Source organism: Chiloscyllium punctatum, chromosome 11 (assembly GCF_047496795.1).
Source record: "Chiloscyllium punctatum isolate Juve2018m chromosome 11, sChiPun1.3, whole genome shotgun sequence".
NCBI classification, from domain to species: domain Eukaryota; kingdom Metazoa; phylum Chordata; class Chondrichthyes; order Orectolobiformes; family Hemiscylliidae; genus Chiloscyllium; species Chiloscyllium punctatum.
The window spans coordinates 45,503,631-45,521,471 of record NC_092749.1 but is presented as its reverse complement, the minus strand read 5'-3'; the positions used below and the strand labels follow the sequence as shown (position 1 = coordinate 45,521,471).

At 40.2% G+C, this 17,841-nt stretch overlaps 1 protein-coding gene across 3 annotated transcripts in view; it reads left to right on the top strand.

The window, feature by feature from the left end:
* The window catches only part of kcnh1a (potassium voltage-gated channel, subfamily H (eag-related), member 1a), a 293,626-nt gene that overhangs the window by 227,038 nt on the left and 48,747 nt on the right, over positions 1-17,841 (top strand). Inside the window, exon 11 of one of the 3 annotated variants that reach the window (XM_072580731.1) lies at positions 14,878-14,959. The exons of the other annotated variants lie outside the window; for them this stretch is intronic. Within the exon in view, the coding sequence (XP_072436832.1) occupies positions 14,878-14,934 (57 nt within the window). The 3' untranslated portion in view covers positions 14,935-14,959. Of the gene's footprint in view, positions 1-14,877; positions 14,960-17,841 lie in introns of those variants that run through there. 3 annotated transcript variants of the gene reach the window in all.

Sequence of the window (17,841 nt, the reverse complement as noted above, 5' to 3'; positions counted from 1 at the left end):
CCATGTGAACATCTGCCCCCAGTCAGCTTTTGAAAGTTCTTGCCTAATACTGTCAAAATTGGCCTTTCTCCAATTTAAAACTTCAACCATTAGATCTAGTCTATCCTTTTCCATCACCATTTTAAAAGTATTAGAATTATGGTCACTGGCCTCAAAGTGCTCCCCCACAGACACCTCAGTCATCTACTCTGCCTTATTTCCCAAGGGTAGGTCAAGTTTTGCACCTTCTCTAGTAGGTACATCCATATACAGTCTCAGAAAATCTTCTTGTACACACTTAACAAATTCCTCTCCATCTAAACCCTTAACACTATGGCAGTCCTCGTCTATGTTTGGAAAGCTAAAATCCCCTACCATAATCACCTTATTATTCTTACCGATAACTGAAATCTCCTTACATATTTATTTCTCAATTTCCCTCTGACTATTAGGGGGTCTATAATACCAATCCAAAAAAGTAATCATCCCTTTCTTATTTCTCAGTTCCACCCAAATAACTTCACTGGATGTATTTCTGGGAATATCCTCTCTAAGTACAGCTGTAATGCTATCCCTTATCAAAAATGCTACTCCCCCTCCCCCCTTGCCTCCCTTTCTACCCTTTCTGTAACATTTGTATCCTGGAACATTAAGCTGCCAGTCCTGTCCATCCCTGAGCCATGTTTCCGTATTTGCTATGATATCCCAGTCCCATGTTCTTAACCATGTTTTGAGTTCATCTGCCTTCACTGTTAGGCCCCTTGCATTGAAATAAATGTAGTTTAATTTATCAGTCCTACCTTGTTCTTAGCTTTGTTCCTGCCTGCCCTGACTGATTGGCTTGCTTCTTTTCTCAACTGTACCAGTCTCAGATTGATCTCTTTCTTTAGTATCTCCCTGGGTCCTACACCCCAACTCCTTACTAGTTTAAATCCTCCCGAATGGCTCTAGCAAATCTCCCTGCCAGTTTATTAGTCCCCTGTCAATTCAGGTGCATACATCCTTCTGATAAAGGTCACTTCTACCCCACCAGAGATTCCAATGATCCAAAAATGTGAATCCTTCTCCCATACACCAGCTCTTCAGCCACACATTCATCTAGTCTATCCTCCTATTCCTACCCTCACTAGCTCATAGCACCTTGAATAATCCAGATATTACTACCATCAAGGTCCTCCTTTTTAAATTCCTGCCTGACTTTCTATATTCTCCCTTCAGAATCTCATCCTTTCCCCTTCCTATGTCTTACTTTTCCAATGTGTACAACAACCTCCTGCTGGCCCCTCTCCCCTTTGAGAATATTCCACACCCTCCCTGAGACATCCTTGATCCTGGCACCAGGGAGACAACACACCATTCTTATTTTTCGCTGCTGGCCACAGAAATGTTTGTCTGTGCCGCTGACTAGAGAGTCCCCTAACACAATTGATCGCTTGGAACCCAATGTACCCTCATTAAATTAGAGCCTGTCTTGATACCAGAAACTCAGATGTTTGTGCTACATTCCCCCGAAAGTCCATCACCCCCTACATTTTCCAAAACAGTATGCTTGTTTGAAATGGGGATAGCCACAGAAGACTCCTGTACTACCTGCCTACCTCTCCTACCTTTCTTGGAGTTAACCTAACTACCTGACTGTTTCTGTGGCTTTTCTCCCTTCCTATAACTGCCATCCAACACACCCCCTAGCTCTTGTAAATTCCTTATTTCCTCTAACTGTTGCTTCAATTGATCCATTAGATCTGACAGGATTTGCAACCAACAACATTTATTGCAGATAAAATCTCAGTAACCCTTATGCTCTCCCAAAACTCCTACATCCAACAAGAAGAGCATATCACTCTACTAAAGGCCATTTTGCTCCTTCTAGTCTACAGACCCAGAAAATAGCACTGTCTTATTGCTCGACAAAATGCTGCTCCAGGCTAACTTAATACTTACGGCTTATATTTTTAAATTTAATCAAAAGACAAATCCCAATGAAAACATATAATCAAGAAAGAACTGTAGATTTATCGCAAGGCTGAATTTAAAACTATTTACCTATCTGTTTCTGTGTTGTGACCTCTCCCAAACAGGTTCCTCCAAGCGGGCATTGGACAAGCATATGGAGGTTATTGGGCTAGTGTAGGTTAGGTAGGCTTCGGTCGGCGCAACATTGAGGGCCGAAGGGCCTGTACTGCGCTGTATTTTTCTATGTTCTAAGATCAGTTGTGAATTTTGCTGTTTAGGTTTTCCATGACGCACTCCGATGTCCAGCGATAAATGAATTCAAACAGCAAAGGCAGTAACTGCACAAATTCACTGCTGTGTCAGTTAGCATTGTAGGCTTCTTTCTGCTTCTCCCTTACAGACCATGTGCTTGCTGCCTTTGTCTGTGTTACTCCCTTTTAAAAGTGCCGTTGTTTTGACTTTTATTCAAAGTTCCAAAACAATTGCAACAGGATGTAAAACAGTAATTGCTGCTCCTGGAATTCAAGGAAATCATCTCCAACACCTAAAATACCTCAAACAGGAGCAACCTGTTACAGACAGAAATTTTTCCAGTCTTCCATCTTGGATTACCCAGAAGCCTGATAGGATTAGGCACCCAAAAAGAGTCAGAAGAGGTCTACTGGATGGAATCACAGTGATTTCATGCTAAAATAACATCAAACCTAGAGTAATAATCAAGTCTCAATCTAAATCTAAATAATCATGAAGTCTTGATTTTTGTAAGTTCGTGGATCCATCCCGGTGTCTGAAGGACATCAGAATAGGAATGCTGTGTCATAGAGTGATGTGATAATTATTCAGTGGTAACGCCCATCCTGTTCCTGCTGTTCTGATTCAGTTACAGTTACCCCTCAGTGTTTCTTTATGGAAACCCATTCATCAAAAATACATGGTTCCATGGAAACCATGCATTTTGAAAATAGTTTTGATTGCAATGTTTAAGGTGCTACGTTCTCTCTCTGAATGATAATGTAATTGTATCTGACATCCTGTGGCAATGTGCTAACCACTATTAGGTGTATTATTGCATTTAATAATATGATATATTACAGGAAGAATGGTATGGTGTCTTCCTGATAGGTAGTTTTGATTCAGTTGGCAGCTTATTCCAACAAATGGTCAATTCAGATGTTTGCATTTGGAGGAATTGTATGTCTTTTTGGAACTTTTCATGGAATCATATTATCCCTATAGTGCGGACCCAGCCCCTATGCTATCCCCATAACTGCACATTTACCATGATGGATCCATGGACAATTTTGCATGGCCAATCCAGCTAACCTGTACAGCTTTGAACCATGGAAGGAAACCCAAACACCAGGCAGAAATGGAGAGAACCTGCATCCCTGATGCTGTGAGACAGCAGTGCTAGCTACTGAGCCACTGTGCTCCCTCCCATTTGTTCATAAACAGTTACGAGAAGGATACTGGTGTGACTTAAGGGTGATCCACATGTTCCTTTTCTTCATGTCATATGCCTGCACTGCTGACAAATTCTCAAATCAACTTTGTTTTTGTGTAGAGAGCATTCCATTTGTATTCAGTCTCTGTTGGCTCTGTGTATTTCCATAAACATTGAAACCAGGTGTTGATGAAACTTGGCATTTGGATTGTTTATTTAACAACAGCAGCAGTAAGAACAGTAATGAGAGATATTAGAAACGTACATTGCAGTGCTGTACTTGAGGATTCCCCTAAGAACATGCCATTGATGTTGCTCACTGAATGACAATCTGCAAAGCTGAAAGCATATGCTGTAAAACAGCAGCAAGCTGTGTAGTAAATGTTGGCATTGTTTTCTGCGTGGAGCCAAGTGATTTTGTTACACCCTTCTGCTCTTGAAGTATCTTGTTTCATGGCTGCCCCACAAACTTAAATGAACAGCTCAGCAAGATTTTACACCTTTCTCAGTTGAAGTCAGAGTCAGTGTAGATTTATAAAGATCAAATTGTGCCCTTTTCTGAGGAAATTATTGAACACATTGCCAAAAGAAATGGAATAAATATAATGTATTTAAAATTGAAAATTATTTCTATACAGTGCACCCGTCGTGATAAGTCCTATGGGACTGACACCATACTACAAGCATGAATAAATAAGGATGGCAGACTTGTGGAATGTAGAGAACAGAAGTAACTGGATTTTTCTCCAAATGGCAACATGTAGCTAGTAATACACCCAGGAATTTGTATCCAATTCTTATTTTCAATTCATTAAAGCAACTTGGATACAGGCACAGAAAGCCAGGTGTCAAATTTCACTGATAATGCAAAATTAGAGGGCATGGCAAGTTGCATGTATGATTGCAGGCGACTGAATCACGACATAGATTGTGGAATGGTGCAGATATGCAGCAAGTGGAGTTCAAGCTATAAGTGGTGTTGAACATGTAGGAAAAAGAATGGAAGAATCAACCTAGATGGGCAAATTCTTATCGAGTGCAGGTACTCGATATGATGTAAGGGTTCTGGTGCAGACTTCTTTAAAAGTAGGATTGCAAATTTGAAACTCTGAAAAGACACATTGATTTGCAGGATCTTACATAAACAGCTGCCTTCAAAATCAAACCATAAAGATATATAATCATGACTTTAGCAGATAATTTACTACTGTGGATTATAACTAAACTGTTGACCACACCACTGCTATCCTGGCCCCTAAACAAATTTTCTTAGCCGTGCCTTCTTTGGATCTCTTCCTGCACACACTAATCAATAGGCATAAAGTTAAATCAGGATCCTGTGTGTGTCAGCATCTTAGTTTATTGTGAATTAATCTAATCATTATTAAATAATGGCAGATGGTGACATGTAACTCCATTAAATATCTGGAATTAAATTACTTGATGACGACTGGAGAACCACGTCACTTGTCATAAAAACCCATCTGGTATCATTGAGAAAGAAACCTACCATCCTTACCTGACCTGGTCTGTATGTGACTCCAGATGCACAGCAAGGTGGTTGACTCATAACCACCCCATGAAATGGCCAAGAAAGCAGTCAGTTCAAGGGCAATTAGGATTGAAAGTAAATGCTGATCTAGCCAGTGACATTCTGTGAATGATTTTTTTTATAAAAAGGGCCAGTTCAATCATAGTGCAATATTTTGAAATCTTTGTTTCAAACATTTGACAAAAGGGTTAGCTCACATTTGCTTGTATAATAGGGAAAGCAACAAATTTTAAAAGCCCGATACTGAGGTCTTGTTGAACAATTGCAGCGTATCTTTTGACAGTTATAAGTATCAAATCAGGAAAATCTTCCAAACTGCTTGGCACATTGTGCATAATTGCAATTTAGAATTAGCACAATACAATAGTTTAGTCTTCCTACTTGTACACTGTTCTTGGTATTATCATGAATTTGTTGTGAAAGAGGAGAAAGTGAGGGCTGCAAATGCTGGAGATCAGAATTGAGAGTGTGGTGCTGGAAAAGCACAGCAAGTCTGGCAGCATTTGAGGAGCAGGAGAATCGACGTTTCAGGCATAAGCCCTTCCTGATGAAGGGCTTATGCCTGAAACGTCGATTCTCCTGCTCCTCAGATGCTGCCTAACCTGCTGTATTTTTCCAGCACCAGACTCTCGCCTTTGTTGTGAAAAAAAATGGCATGACAACTTGTCATTCTTATCAAATACATTTGAAAGAAAACAAAGAAATGGTTTTCTTTTCTCAACCACAAACTCCCTTACCTAATCAATTTTTGGAAAACCGGGCATATAATGAATACATAAATAAATTAAAACAAGTATGATATAGCTGGGATTACAAAGACTTGACTGCTAAGTGATCAAGGATGGGAACTGAATATCTGGTGGTGTTCAGCATTTAGGAAGGACAAGGAAAATGGAAAAGGTGATGGAGTTGCATTGTATTCAAAGAGGAAATTAATGCAATAGTGAGGAAGGATTTTAGCTCCAACAATATAGAATCTGTATAGAGCTAAGAAACACCAAGGAGCAAAAAATATTATTGAGGGTTGTACATACTCCCCAAACTGATGATGGACGATATTGGGAATGGCATTGAACAGAAAATTAGTGATGCATGCAGTGAAGGAACATCAGAAATTATGGGTGACTTTAATCTGTCTATAGATTGGGCGAATCAAATCAGCAACAACACTATGGAGGAGGAATTCCTGGAGTGTACACAAGATGGTTTTCTGGGCCAATACACTGAAGAATCAATTAGAAAATAGGCCATCCTATTTTCCTGTAATGTGAAAAGAATAATTGCAATTTAGTTGTGTGAAGCCTCTTGGAGAAGAGTGACTGTACTGTGATAGAATTCTTTATCAAGATGGAGAGTGATCTAGTTGAATCTGTGATTTAAGGTTCCGAACCTAAATAGAGGAAACTATTATGGTATGAGGCACAAGTTGGCTATCATCGGTTGGGGAGCATAAAATAAAGGGATGATAATGAAAAGGCAATGGCAAACATTCAAAAAGTGCATGGGTTAACTGCAACAATTTGCATTCCTATCAGGTGCATAAGTAAAATGGGAAAGGTGGCCAAACCATGTGTCACAAGGTAAATTAGAGATAACATTACATCCAAAGAAGCTGCACATAAATTGGCCAGAAAGAAAACAGACATGTGGAGTGGGAGCAGCTTAGAATTCAGCAAAGGAGGACAAAGGGATTAATTAAGAAAAGGAAAATACATTGCAGGTGTAATCTTGCAGGAAATTTAAGAACTGACTGTAAAAGCTTCGAGATGTAGCGAGAAAAAGATTCTTGAAAACTAATGTATGCCCCTTCCAGTCAGAATCAGGGGGATTTATAGTGGGGAATAAAGAAATGGCTGATGAGCTAAATTCATATTTCATTTCTGTCTTCACAAAGGAGGATACAGATAACATACCAGAAATGTCAGGGAACACTGGGTTTAGTGAGAGGGAAGGACTGAAGGAAATCAGTATTAGGAAAATGATGCTGGGGAAATTTATGGGACAGAAAGCCGGTGATCTACATCTCAGAGTACTTAAGGAAGTGCCACTAGAAATAGTGGATTCATTGGTGGTCATCTTCCAAGATTTTCTGGAATCTAGAATGTTTCCTACAGATCAGAGGGTAGATAACATAATCCCTCTATTTTATAAAGGAGGTAGAGAAAACTGGGAATTATAGACCAGTCATCTTGATGTTGGTTGTGTGGAAAATGCAAGAATCCATTATAAAAGGTTAATAGCAGACCACTTGGAAACAGTGGAAGGATTGGGCTTACAAAAAGGCTTACATGCTTGACAAATCTACGAGGGTATAACTAGTAGAGCTGATGAGGGGGAGCCAGTGGATGTGGTTTGTTTGGACTGTCAGAAGGCCTTCAACAAAGCCCCACATAAGAGTTTAACATGTAAAGTTAAAGCACATGGGAGTAAGGATACTGCATTGAGATGGATAGCAAACTGGTTGGCAGACAGAAATCAAAGAGTAGAAATAACTGAGTCTTTTTGTGAAAGGCAATGATAAGTGGGGTACCGCACTAGAACTCAGTGCTAGAACTTCATTTATTCACAATATATTTGTGATTTAGATGAGGGAACTAAATGTACTGTCTCCAAATTTGCAGATGATTCAAAGCTGAGTGGGAAGAAGAGCTGTGAGAAGATGCAGAGATGCTTCAGTGTGTTGTACAGGCTGAATGAGTGGGCAAATGCATGGCGGACGGAATGTAATGTGGAGAAATATGAGGTTATACACCTTGGTAACAAAAGCAGGAAATCAGATTATTATTTGAATAGTTATAAATTGAGAGAGGGGAATGTGCAAGGCGACCTGGGTGTCCTCATCCATCAATCACTGAAGCAAAGCATGCAGGTGCAACAGGTAGTAAAGAATCCAAATGGTATGTTGGCTTTGTAGCAAGAGAGGATTCGAGTACAGGAACAGGGATGACTTACTGTAGTTATACAGACCAGACCTGGAATGTAGTGTGCAGTTTTTGTCTCCTTATCTGAGGAAGGATGTTCTTGTTCTCGAGGGAGTGCAGTGATGGTTTACCAGACTGATTCCTGGTATGTTGGGAGTCAATAATGAGGAGAAGTTGAATCGATTAGAATTGTATTCACTGGAGTTCCAATTGGCAAGGTAGATGCAGGAAGGATGTTCCCAATAACAAGGGTCATGTCTAAGGATATTGGATAAATCAATTAGGGCTGAGATGAGAGATTTCTTCACCCAGAGAGTGGTAAGCCTGTGGAATTTGCTATCACAGAAAACAGTCAAAGCCAAAACATTGTATGATTTCAAGAAGATGTTTAATTAACCATGTGGGGCTAAAGGGATCAAAGGATATAAGCAAAGACCAAACGGTCTTAAGATTGAAAAAGAGCACTAGGTCATTTCCCTTATTTCTGAACATTTTCATCAACATCTACTTCAAAGAAACAAGTGACAGCCGAACCAAACATAAGTCTGGTCAAAGCATTTTTTTTCTCAAGCTGCTACTCTTTGCTCAAAAGAGTTAGCAGAGGATGTTACTCCAGTTACAGACACACCATCTGGATGTGATGTGCAAGGAAAGAAAGCAGATATTTTTCTGTGACATGTAAAGAGCAACACTCCCAATAAAGAAGATAAAAGTGATAAAAACAGAATGTGACATCTTTCAGATCCAATGTGAAGCAGCTGCTCAACATGATCTGGAAGTCATCAACTCAGCGGAAACATTGTATCTAGCAGACGAATCTCGCACCTTGCTCGAATCAACCAAACTATCCAGCAACAAGATACAATTTTCCACCTGTTGCAAGTAGTGATGAAAAGATGGCTCAAAAGCATGTAGAGTAACCTTGTTGCAGTGGCCTCCTGCCCTAATGGCATTGTGGGTCTACCTACAACACGTGGACAGCAGTGGTTCAAGAAGGCAGCTCACCACTACCTTCTTGAGGGCAACTAGGGATAGGCAATAATTGCTGACCCAGCTAGCGACACCAATGCCTGAGTGGATAAGTACAAAAAGGAGTATTGTGTATACTGAGATGGATTGACAACGCAAGATGACAGTTTCATAGAATCATAGAATCTCTACAGTGTGGAAGCAGGCCATTTGGCCCATTGAGTCCACACTAACCTTCTGAAGTGCATCCCACCCAGATCTCCCCCCCCCCCCCCCCCCCCGCAACATATCCCTATCACCCTGCATTTCCCATGGCTAATCCACCTAATCTGTACATTTTTGGATTGTAAGAGGAAACTGGAGTAGCACTCAAACACCCTGCCACTTGACTGGGCTGTCACTTGTTTCTTTGAAGTAGATGTTGATGAAAATATTCATAAATAAGGGAAATGACCTGGTACTCTTCCTCAATTGATATATAATGTTAGAAATATTAAAAAATTAATAGGCCATTTGGCCCTTCGAGCCTGTTCTGCCATTAATTATGACTATGGCAGATTGTTAACTCAAAGTCTGTTGGTCAAAGCGAGTAGTGTAGTTCTTTCTGGGGAAATGAGAGAAGAAATTCTTGCATCTGTGCAAGCCACCTACAAATTGAATCAAGTTTGAGGAAGGCGAGATAAATGTTCGCTGGCAATCGTCAGCCATAAGCAATGAAATCTAAGAACTCTAACTCCCAAGCTGAGCAAGTTAAAAAGTCGTTGATGACACATGACATCCCAGAGAGGCCATAGACGAAGCTGGGCGTGACCTCTTCACTCTCACGGCAACTGATTACCTTGTCAGCATAGACTACTATTCTTACTACTGGGAAATGTACCAGCTGACTTACAACAGATACTGGTGGGAGACTGGAGGAAATCTGAAAGACCACATCAGACATTATGACTTGCCTGAAATTGTGATGAGTGACCTTAGCCCTCAGTTCACGAGTGAAGAATTCAGCTGCTTCTGAACAAGGGTTACTGGACTCTAAACGTTCACTCTATTTTCTCTGCTCAGATGCTGCCAGACCTGCTGAGTTTTTTCTAGCAATTTCTTTTTTTGTTTGTTGGAGGGATTTCAACTAGATGCAGAGACTGGAGAAGTTAACATCGTTTTCCTTTGAGTAAAGGATGATAAGGAAAATTTGATTGAGATTTTCAAACCTACGGGTGCTTGTAAGAGTGAAAATAAAAATAAACTGTTTTGGTGGCAGAAAGGTCAGTAACCAGAGGACACAGATTTAAGGCAATTGGCAAAAAGAACTAGAGATGAAAGGGGAATTTATTTTGTAGAGAGCAAGATTTTATGATTAAGAATGCACTGGCTGGAAGAGTGGTGAGGATACAAGAAATAATAACTGTGAAGGGAACAGTACAAATATTTGATGGGGAAACAAGTACTTTACAAGAATTTGAAGTAGGGAAGGGGAACTAATCAGATAGCTCTTTCGAAGATGAAAGATGAAAACTCTTTAAAGTTTGTTGACCTGAATAGTCTCTTCTTTGTTATATCATTTTATAATATAAATTTTAAAAAGTTCATCTGTAAAGAAGTACACATCCGCAGTGGCGTACAATCCTGGTAATTTGATCCAGAAATTCTGTTTCCATTCCTGGATCAATCACAGAAGAGCGGCCAGTTTACCGACGTATTGTTCCACGGGTCAGTGTATGCAGTCAGAAAAATGGTTCCACTGGGGAAACTGCAGTTTTGATGGCTGTCCTACTGTGCATCCACAGAGTACTCGTGCTTAATCCCTCGTCCAGTAAAGCCTCAGTAATTTCTGAAATTATTTCATTAGAAAAAAAATGAAAAATCTATAGGGAGGATATCTTTTGTACCTCAAAATATTTTCCAAAACGATCTGCATGAACACTTGCGTTTTATTTCTAGGACCCATGTGCATTTCAGTTAAAGGCTTTGAGTGGGAAAAAAACCCTCAAGACCAAAAGGTACAGATGATATTTATTCAGGAAAGGTAAACTGTTAATGACTGAGGTGAAAATTGCCCTGGATTTATCTCTACCACAAATCCATTAGGAAAGGAAGGAGTTATTCCAGTCTGTTTCAATCTTATTTTTTGCAAAATCTCAAAAAGACACAGCAGGATATTGGAAGTAAGTTAAAGTTGTACAGTAAGATGTGTTAAATAATTGTTTCAGTTAAAATAGTGATTTTCCAAGGTTCTGGAATTCTGGCCTTATATGGATGCAATAATGTATTAATAGGATAACCACTAAAAATAATTTCAAAATGATTTTTAAATGGTGCAAATTTAAGTAAGGTTTCAGGAAGAGTGAGATTCATATGCATTAATCTTTGTTGGCTGGACAGATTGATAATCCTGTCAAAAAAAACATGGATTTGTAAATAGAGACACAGAGTACAAAAGTAAGAATGGTAGACCACACCATTAGAAATCATCGATTGGGTTTAAACCCTGTCAAGGCTCCACATTTTGGGAAGGAGAACAAGCTTTTGGAGAGGATGTAGAGAAGACTTACTAAAACTAAACCAGTATAAATAATTTCATTTATGTGTTAAAAATTATAATTGGTTGGTCCATTTTGAGCAGAGAAGTTTAAAGGTAGGTTAAATGGATGTCTTCAAAATGATAATTTTTGAAGAGTAAGAATTAACTGTTGAAAGACAGTACAGGTGGTTTGTTATCCAGATGACAGAGATTTGAAGATAATTGGCAAAAGAGTCAAAAGACTGTTGCGACCCTGTTCCACACCCTGACTTGTTATCTGGAATGGACTGGAAGCAGGTTCAAAAAAAACTTTCAAAAGGGAATTGAGTAAATATTTGAATACAGACAACATTACAGGGACAACTGCACAAAGAAGGAAGAGATTGATTGAGTAGATCTTCCAAAGTCTTGGTACAGCTATAAGAAACATGGACTGGAGAGCTTCTTGCTGTGCAATGTCATTCTCTGAACCATATGCTATAACAGTGAGGATAAGATCTGGGTACCTTAGGTAGAATGCTGCCTGAAGCAGCCCGCTTGATTGGCACTATGTCACAAGTATCCACGCCTTCCACCACCAACGCTCAGCAGCAGCAGTGTGTACTACAGGGAGTTCTCCTATAATGCTGTAGTTCCCTTCCAGCAAAACCTCAGTTAATAGAAAACCACTTAATATAAATAATGGGGCCTGTGGAAAAAGTGGGGTTAGGGCCAGACCAGCAAAAACTTTCACTCAGGATCACTCAAAAATCACCCAAAAGCCTAACACAAAATATAATACAGCCTGAATGAAGGTTGAAATCATATTTATTAATGAAACAAAAGTAAATTTTACACAATACATTTAAAAAATGTAAGAAAGTTGCTCTCTGTACAGTACCTTTCAAAGAAAGCTGGTCTGTCGGCAGTTGACATCGGCTCAAAGATTGGCACCAATGTCAGCCATGTGCAGTATAGTGTGAACACTGGCATATGCGCAGAGTGGTGCAGAGAATTTGGCACAGACATTGGTGCATGCGCAGAACAAAGCACAAGAACCAATCCCAGTCAGAATCACACTATTGCCAGTGGAGGTAAGCGTTCTCCAAAATACTGTTCCCTAATTCTTCAGTGACATTATAGTCAAATCACACTGTTGAAATGCACTTTATCCCAGAACTATCTGTATTTGTAAGATGCAGTGCAGGAATTCATCAAAGATCCTCAGACAGCACCTTCAAACCCACAACCACTCCCATCTAGAAGAACAAGGGCATCAGACACATGGGAATACTACCACCTTCAAAGTCCCCTCCAAGCCACTCACCATCCTGACCTGGAAATATATTGTCATTCCTTCACTGTTGCTGGGTCAAAATCCTAGGACTCCCTCTCTAAGGGCATTGTGATTCAACCCACAGCAGGTGGACTGCAGCTCACCACCACCTTCTCAAGGGCAATTAGTGATGGGCAATAAAGCTGGCCAGTGATGCCCACATCCCACAAATGAATGAATAAATAAAACTCCTTTTTTCCTATACTGATCTAGGGACTTTCTAAATGTTTGTGGTGAAGGATATACCATGAATAAGTCATAACAAGTGAGGCACTTAGGTAACAAGATAAAGTTTATTACACATTAGTAACTATTCACAGGCTGTATTATACTGATGTAACAGAAGACATGACTATCTCTAACTACAACTGCCTACATCTGCCCTAGACAATTCCCAGAGGAATTCCCAGAGGTGGCTCCATTCGGTGGCTGCATTAAATAGCAGAGTGGCGGAGCTTCAGTTTGTCTCAGATTAACTCTCCTATCCATTACCTTTTTCAGCAAACAAATCAGAATCTTTTGTCATGCGGTGTTTATGACACCCTGGACAGTTAAGTTGGAATTTTACCAATTTATTGTGACAGACTGGGAGGTGAGAAGCTGACAAAATGGTGTAGGAAGGTGTTAGGGTTTGTATGTGTGTAAGACATCTTGCAAGGGCCAAGCTAATATGCCAGCAGGGGGAAAGGTTGTAGAATGGTTGCCTAAGTGTCCAACTGAATGACCCGTTCTGTCTCTGTGGGTATTTTACCTGAAGTTTTAGGAAGGCTTGCAGTCCTGTGGAGTCATTGCAGTCCTTCAATAGAGTAATGCCAGTTAATTTCTGTCATGTATTCAATTGAAAAAGTGGGTAGCCTAGAAAATTCAATGCACTATGTTTGGATTCGGGAGGTAGGGTGTGGGGCTTGGAGAATAAGTAGCAACCACAAGAAACTGCAGCTAAATAGTGAGGCCTGAGGTGCACTTGGTAAACCTGATAACATCCTTAATTGCATGTTGTTGTTCATTACGTGATGCTGTCACATTTGGTGAGTAAGACAAACTCTTCTTTTGTCTTTTTAAGTAAGTGTACCAACCCCTTAATGTTAATGGATTAGGACTTCTGCTAAGGAAGCACAAAATGGAATTTCAGATGAAAGCATTAAGCTTTTCCACAAGTCCAGTGCCATACAGTGTCATCATTATGTCAATTTGAATCTCTTAAAACCATGTGGAAACCCATTTTAGTGGGAAATATTTCAATTGCTGCAAATAAACTTCCAACAGAATATTTTCATCAAATTATCTGGTGGTTGATTTACCAAAAATGTTGCAGAAAATCACATTCCTTGGGAATCTATTCATTAACTATAATATTATTCACTGTCATTAATACCACTAAGTAACACATGTTCATTGCTGACTGTGTAGAGAAGGTAAATGAAGAGCTAGACAGGCTGGATACAGGGATGATGGTGGGGAACAGCGATCATTGTTTGAAGACATGTGGTAAGCCATTTTGGACTGAAATGAGAGTTTCCTTCACCCAGAGGGTGACGTTCCATGCCACAGAAGACTGTGGAGGCCATATCACTGAATATATTTAAGAAAGAAATAGATATATTTCAAGAGGCTAACGCTATCAAAGCATATGTGGAAAGAGCAGGAGCTCAGTATTGAAAAAGAAGATCAGCCAGAATCATGTTGAATGATGGAATGGGCTTGATGGACTGAATGGCTTACTGTACTGCTGTTTTCTACTTTTGTGAGAACGTGGAATGCCACTGGGTCCAGCTTACTTTATCCATCCAGAATTATCAAATATGCCCCATACTGTCGCATCCAACTGCCTCGTAAATAATTCCAGGGATCTTATCTCCATCACACTACTCAAATTTTCATTCCCCAGGGGAGAGGTTTGCATTTGCAGAGCCACTTGCAGACTTACAGTGAATTCCCAGGGACAGACAGTGCTACAGGACACCCAGAAATAGAAGCTTTGTTCCCCCAAACAGGGGCATCTCGGCTGGAGAGCCACAGTCAGAGCCCCATTGTATCATTTGGAGGAGATTTCTTTCTAGCTGAAGGGACCTATCTGCCTTCTGCTAAGATCTGCTGTTGGGTCGCAGGCTGATAATTATCTGCAACCTGTATGAACTGGCTTCAAGAACAAGGTAAATCATGGCAAGAGCAAAGCAATATTCCTTGCCAAATAACCAGCTGATCCTTTGCCCTTTTCACCATCAGGTCCGGCTGCCTGAGGGTGCCAATGATGTGCTTTTAAGGGACGAGAATATGTGCTGAAAATTGGAAGGAGCGTGTAGCCCTGGTAAAACAAGAATAGAGGAACAATGCTGCACCTGCATTGCAGGTGTAAATCTGGTCAGTTATTATGAGGTACTCACCTATACAGCTCCTGCACTGTGGCAGACTCCTGAGCCATCTGCCATTTTGTCTGCAGATTGAAAATCAATTGTGTCTGCTGGAGCACGCTATATAAATCTCTTGATAAAGGGGATAGAAAGTACCCAGTGTCGTCCTCTTCCTGATATTCAGTCACTTTTGTGTGCAGCTGCATCATGCAGCGTGTGGACTGTCAGAAGCAAACACCAAGTGTCACTTCATGCTGTGGTTCCATCTGTCTCTGGGACTGTGAAGGATAGATCTGATCACATTGTTATGGAACACTCTATTCAGTTGAACTGTATCAACTGTCCTTATTGAAAGGTTTATGTAGAAAAACAGTTTCTACCAGAAGTTCATCAATCAGTGATCTGCATGTAACATTCTCAAAACCTGTGGGAAAAGGAGATGGTGGATCCTGTCAGAGGATTTCCTGAGCAGATTGTCAAAGACGTTTGGCAGAATGCCTCATTACCAGAACATTCAAACAAGTACAAAATGTAGCTTACCTGGTGTTATGCTGCTGTTCCATCAGATCCTTCCTGCTCATGTGAAGTCTCACACCTTCTGCGCTTGAGATGGCTGCAGTGGAGAAGAAACTGTCATCCAACTCCATCTGGAATGTGCCTTTACAAAACAATTCTGGGAAAAGATGCAATTTCTTTTGTCCTGTTTCACAGCAAGTTGCTTTGAAATGCAGGACTGACTCTAAAGGCTGGTGTTTGAGTCATGCAGCATGGAAACAGACCGTTTGGCCCAACTTGTCCATGCTGACTAGGTATCACAGACTAACTAGTCTCATTTGTCTGCATTTGGTCCATGGCCCTCTAAACCTTTTCTATTCATGCAACTGTCCAAATATCTTTTGAATCTTGTAATTGTACCCACCTCTACTACTTCCTCTGTCAACTCATTTCATATGTGCACCACCCTCGGTGTGAAAAAGTTAACCCCTAGATTCCTTTTAAATTTTTCCCCTCTCACCTTAAACCACTGCCCTCTAGTATTGGACTTCCCTACCATTAAAAAAAGACCATGGCTATCCATCTTATCTTTGCCCCTCATGATTATATAAATCTCCATAAAGTCACCCCTCAGCCTCTGATGCTCAAGGGAAAAAAGTCCCAGCCTATTCAGCCTCTCCTTGTAACTCAAGCCCTCCAAACTCGGCAACATCTTTACAAATATTTCCTGCACCCTTTCAAGAGTAAGAACATCCTTCCCATAACAAGGTGACCAGAACTGTATGCAGTATTCCATAAGTGGCCTTGTCAATGTCTTGTACAGCTGCAACATGAGGTCCCAGCTCTGGTCCCAGAGATGCAAATTGACATAAGCATCAACTGATGGTGGAGAACCATCAACTCAGTGAAATACTACCTTTGGTCTATCCAAAATGTCCTGGCTTCCCAGTACAGAGAGTTGCAACGAGCACAGTTCAAGATCTAGGACTCTATGCTGAAGGCTGCAATAAAACTCAGGGAAGCTGTCACAAAAGCACAATAGGGAATGGCAGCTGTTTAAACTGCCCATCTTTGAACACTTGGGGATTGGAAGCTGTAAAACCATTTAAGCTATATAATTGACATGGAGTGAATATTGTAAGTGCATTGAGACAACTAAAGGGATCCGCATACTGTATTGGAAAACATCAATCTCGTTAGAAGTCAACTTTGAAATCTGATGCAATACATTTTTATGGATTTTACAAATAAATTTTATTTTTATAAAACAAAACAGTTGTCCCCTCTGAAATTTTATTTTAAATGTTACTTGGAGATGCCCTCTCAATCCCTGACCTGTCTCAGCTGCACTGACCTTGCCCAGTGGTGCTGCCGAGATTTCAGAACTGCTGGCCTTCTGTAGGCAAATGCATCCTGACATCACGGTTCTGAAGCTTTTGAGAATATACTGTGAGACTTTTCAGTTTACAGAGACAATCAAAACTAGGAAGCAATCAAAAGCGAGTATCTCCAGAATAAATTGGACTTCCAAGTTAGTTTTAGTAAGTTCATTATTTTAGTTTTGTGTTATTGACTGTATGCAAGGCATGAATGTTCTTGTGAAATAGAGGTCACTTTCTTAAGATTTAGATAATACACTTCAGTACTCTGTAAGTGCATTGTTCTAGTGAAGTCAGACTGTAGTGATGTACTCATTATTGTAGGTGTCTCCTTTTCTCTCACCTGCATCTGATTTGCACTGCAGCAATTCCATTACTTAAAGCAGCAGAACAGGATTGTAAATAAAGATTGGCATATTTAATGACGAGTAAAGACAGCAGACCAAAATCTGTATTAGCCGATCTGCCATGACATTGACTCTCAACTCTTAGAAAAACTGCATGTTTAATCCATTAGCCCTTGGCAAGCAGCCACTTCCAAGATTATTGTTTCTTTGGGAACTGGGTGCGATCATCTGATCCTACTCCAATGAGATTAATTAAGGTTTATTTATGATAAGGGAACTCATTGTATAGGTCCTTCAACTTTGGTTTTCAGATTTTTTTTACTGTCTTCATCATTTCCAACTCTTTCCAGTACCAGTTTCAATTTACAAAAGTGAACTATCCAGTATTTTAACGAGACAGTCCAGTTTTACAAAAGCTAGCTTCATTTTTAAAGCCCAGTCGTTGAATATATGTTAAATATATGCCATCATAGTTTTAAGTGAGCATTCAGTCTTCCATTTGTTGGTCTATGGCACCGTGCCATAGAGCACGTGTAGTAATCCCAAACTGAAAATGAGTGTCTGCTGAATAGGTTAACCCAGGTGAATAGGAATGCTAAATGCAGGAGAAATGCTTGC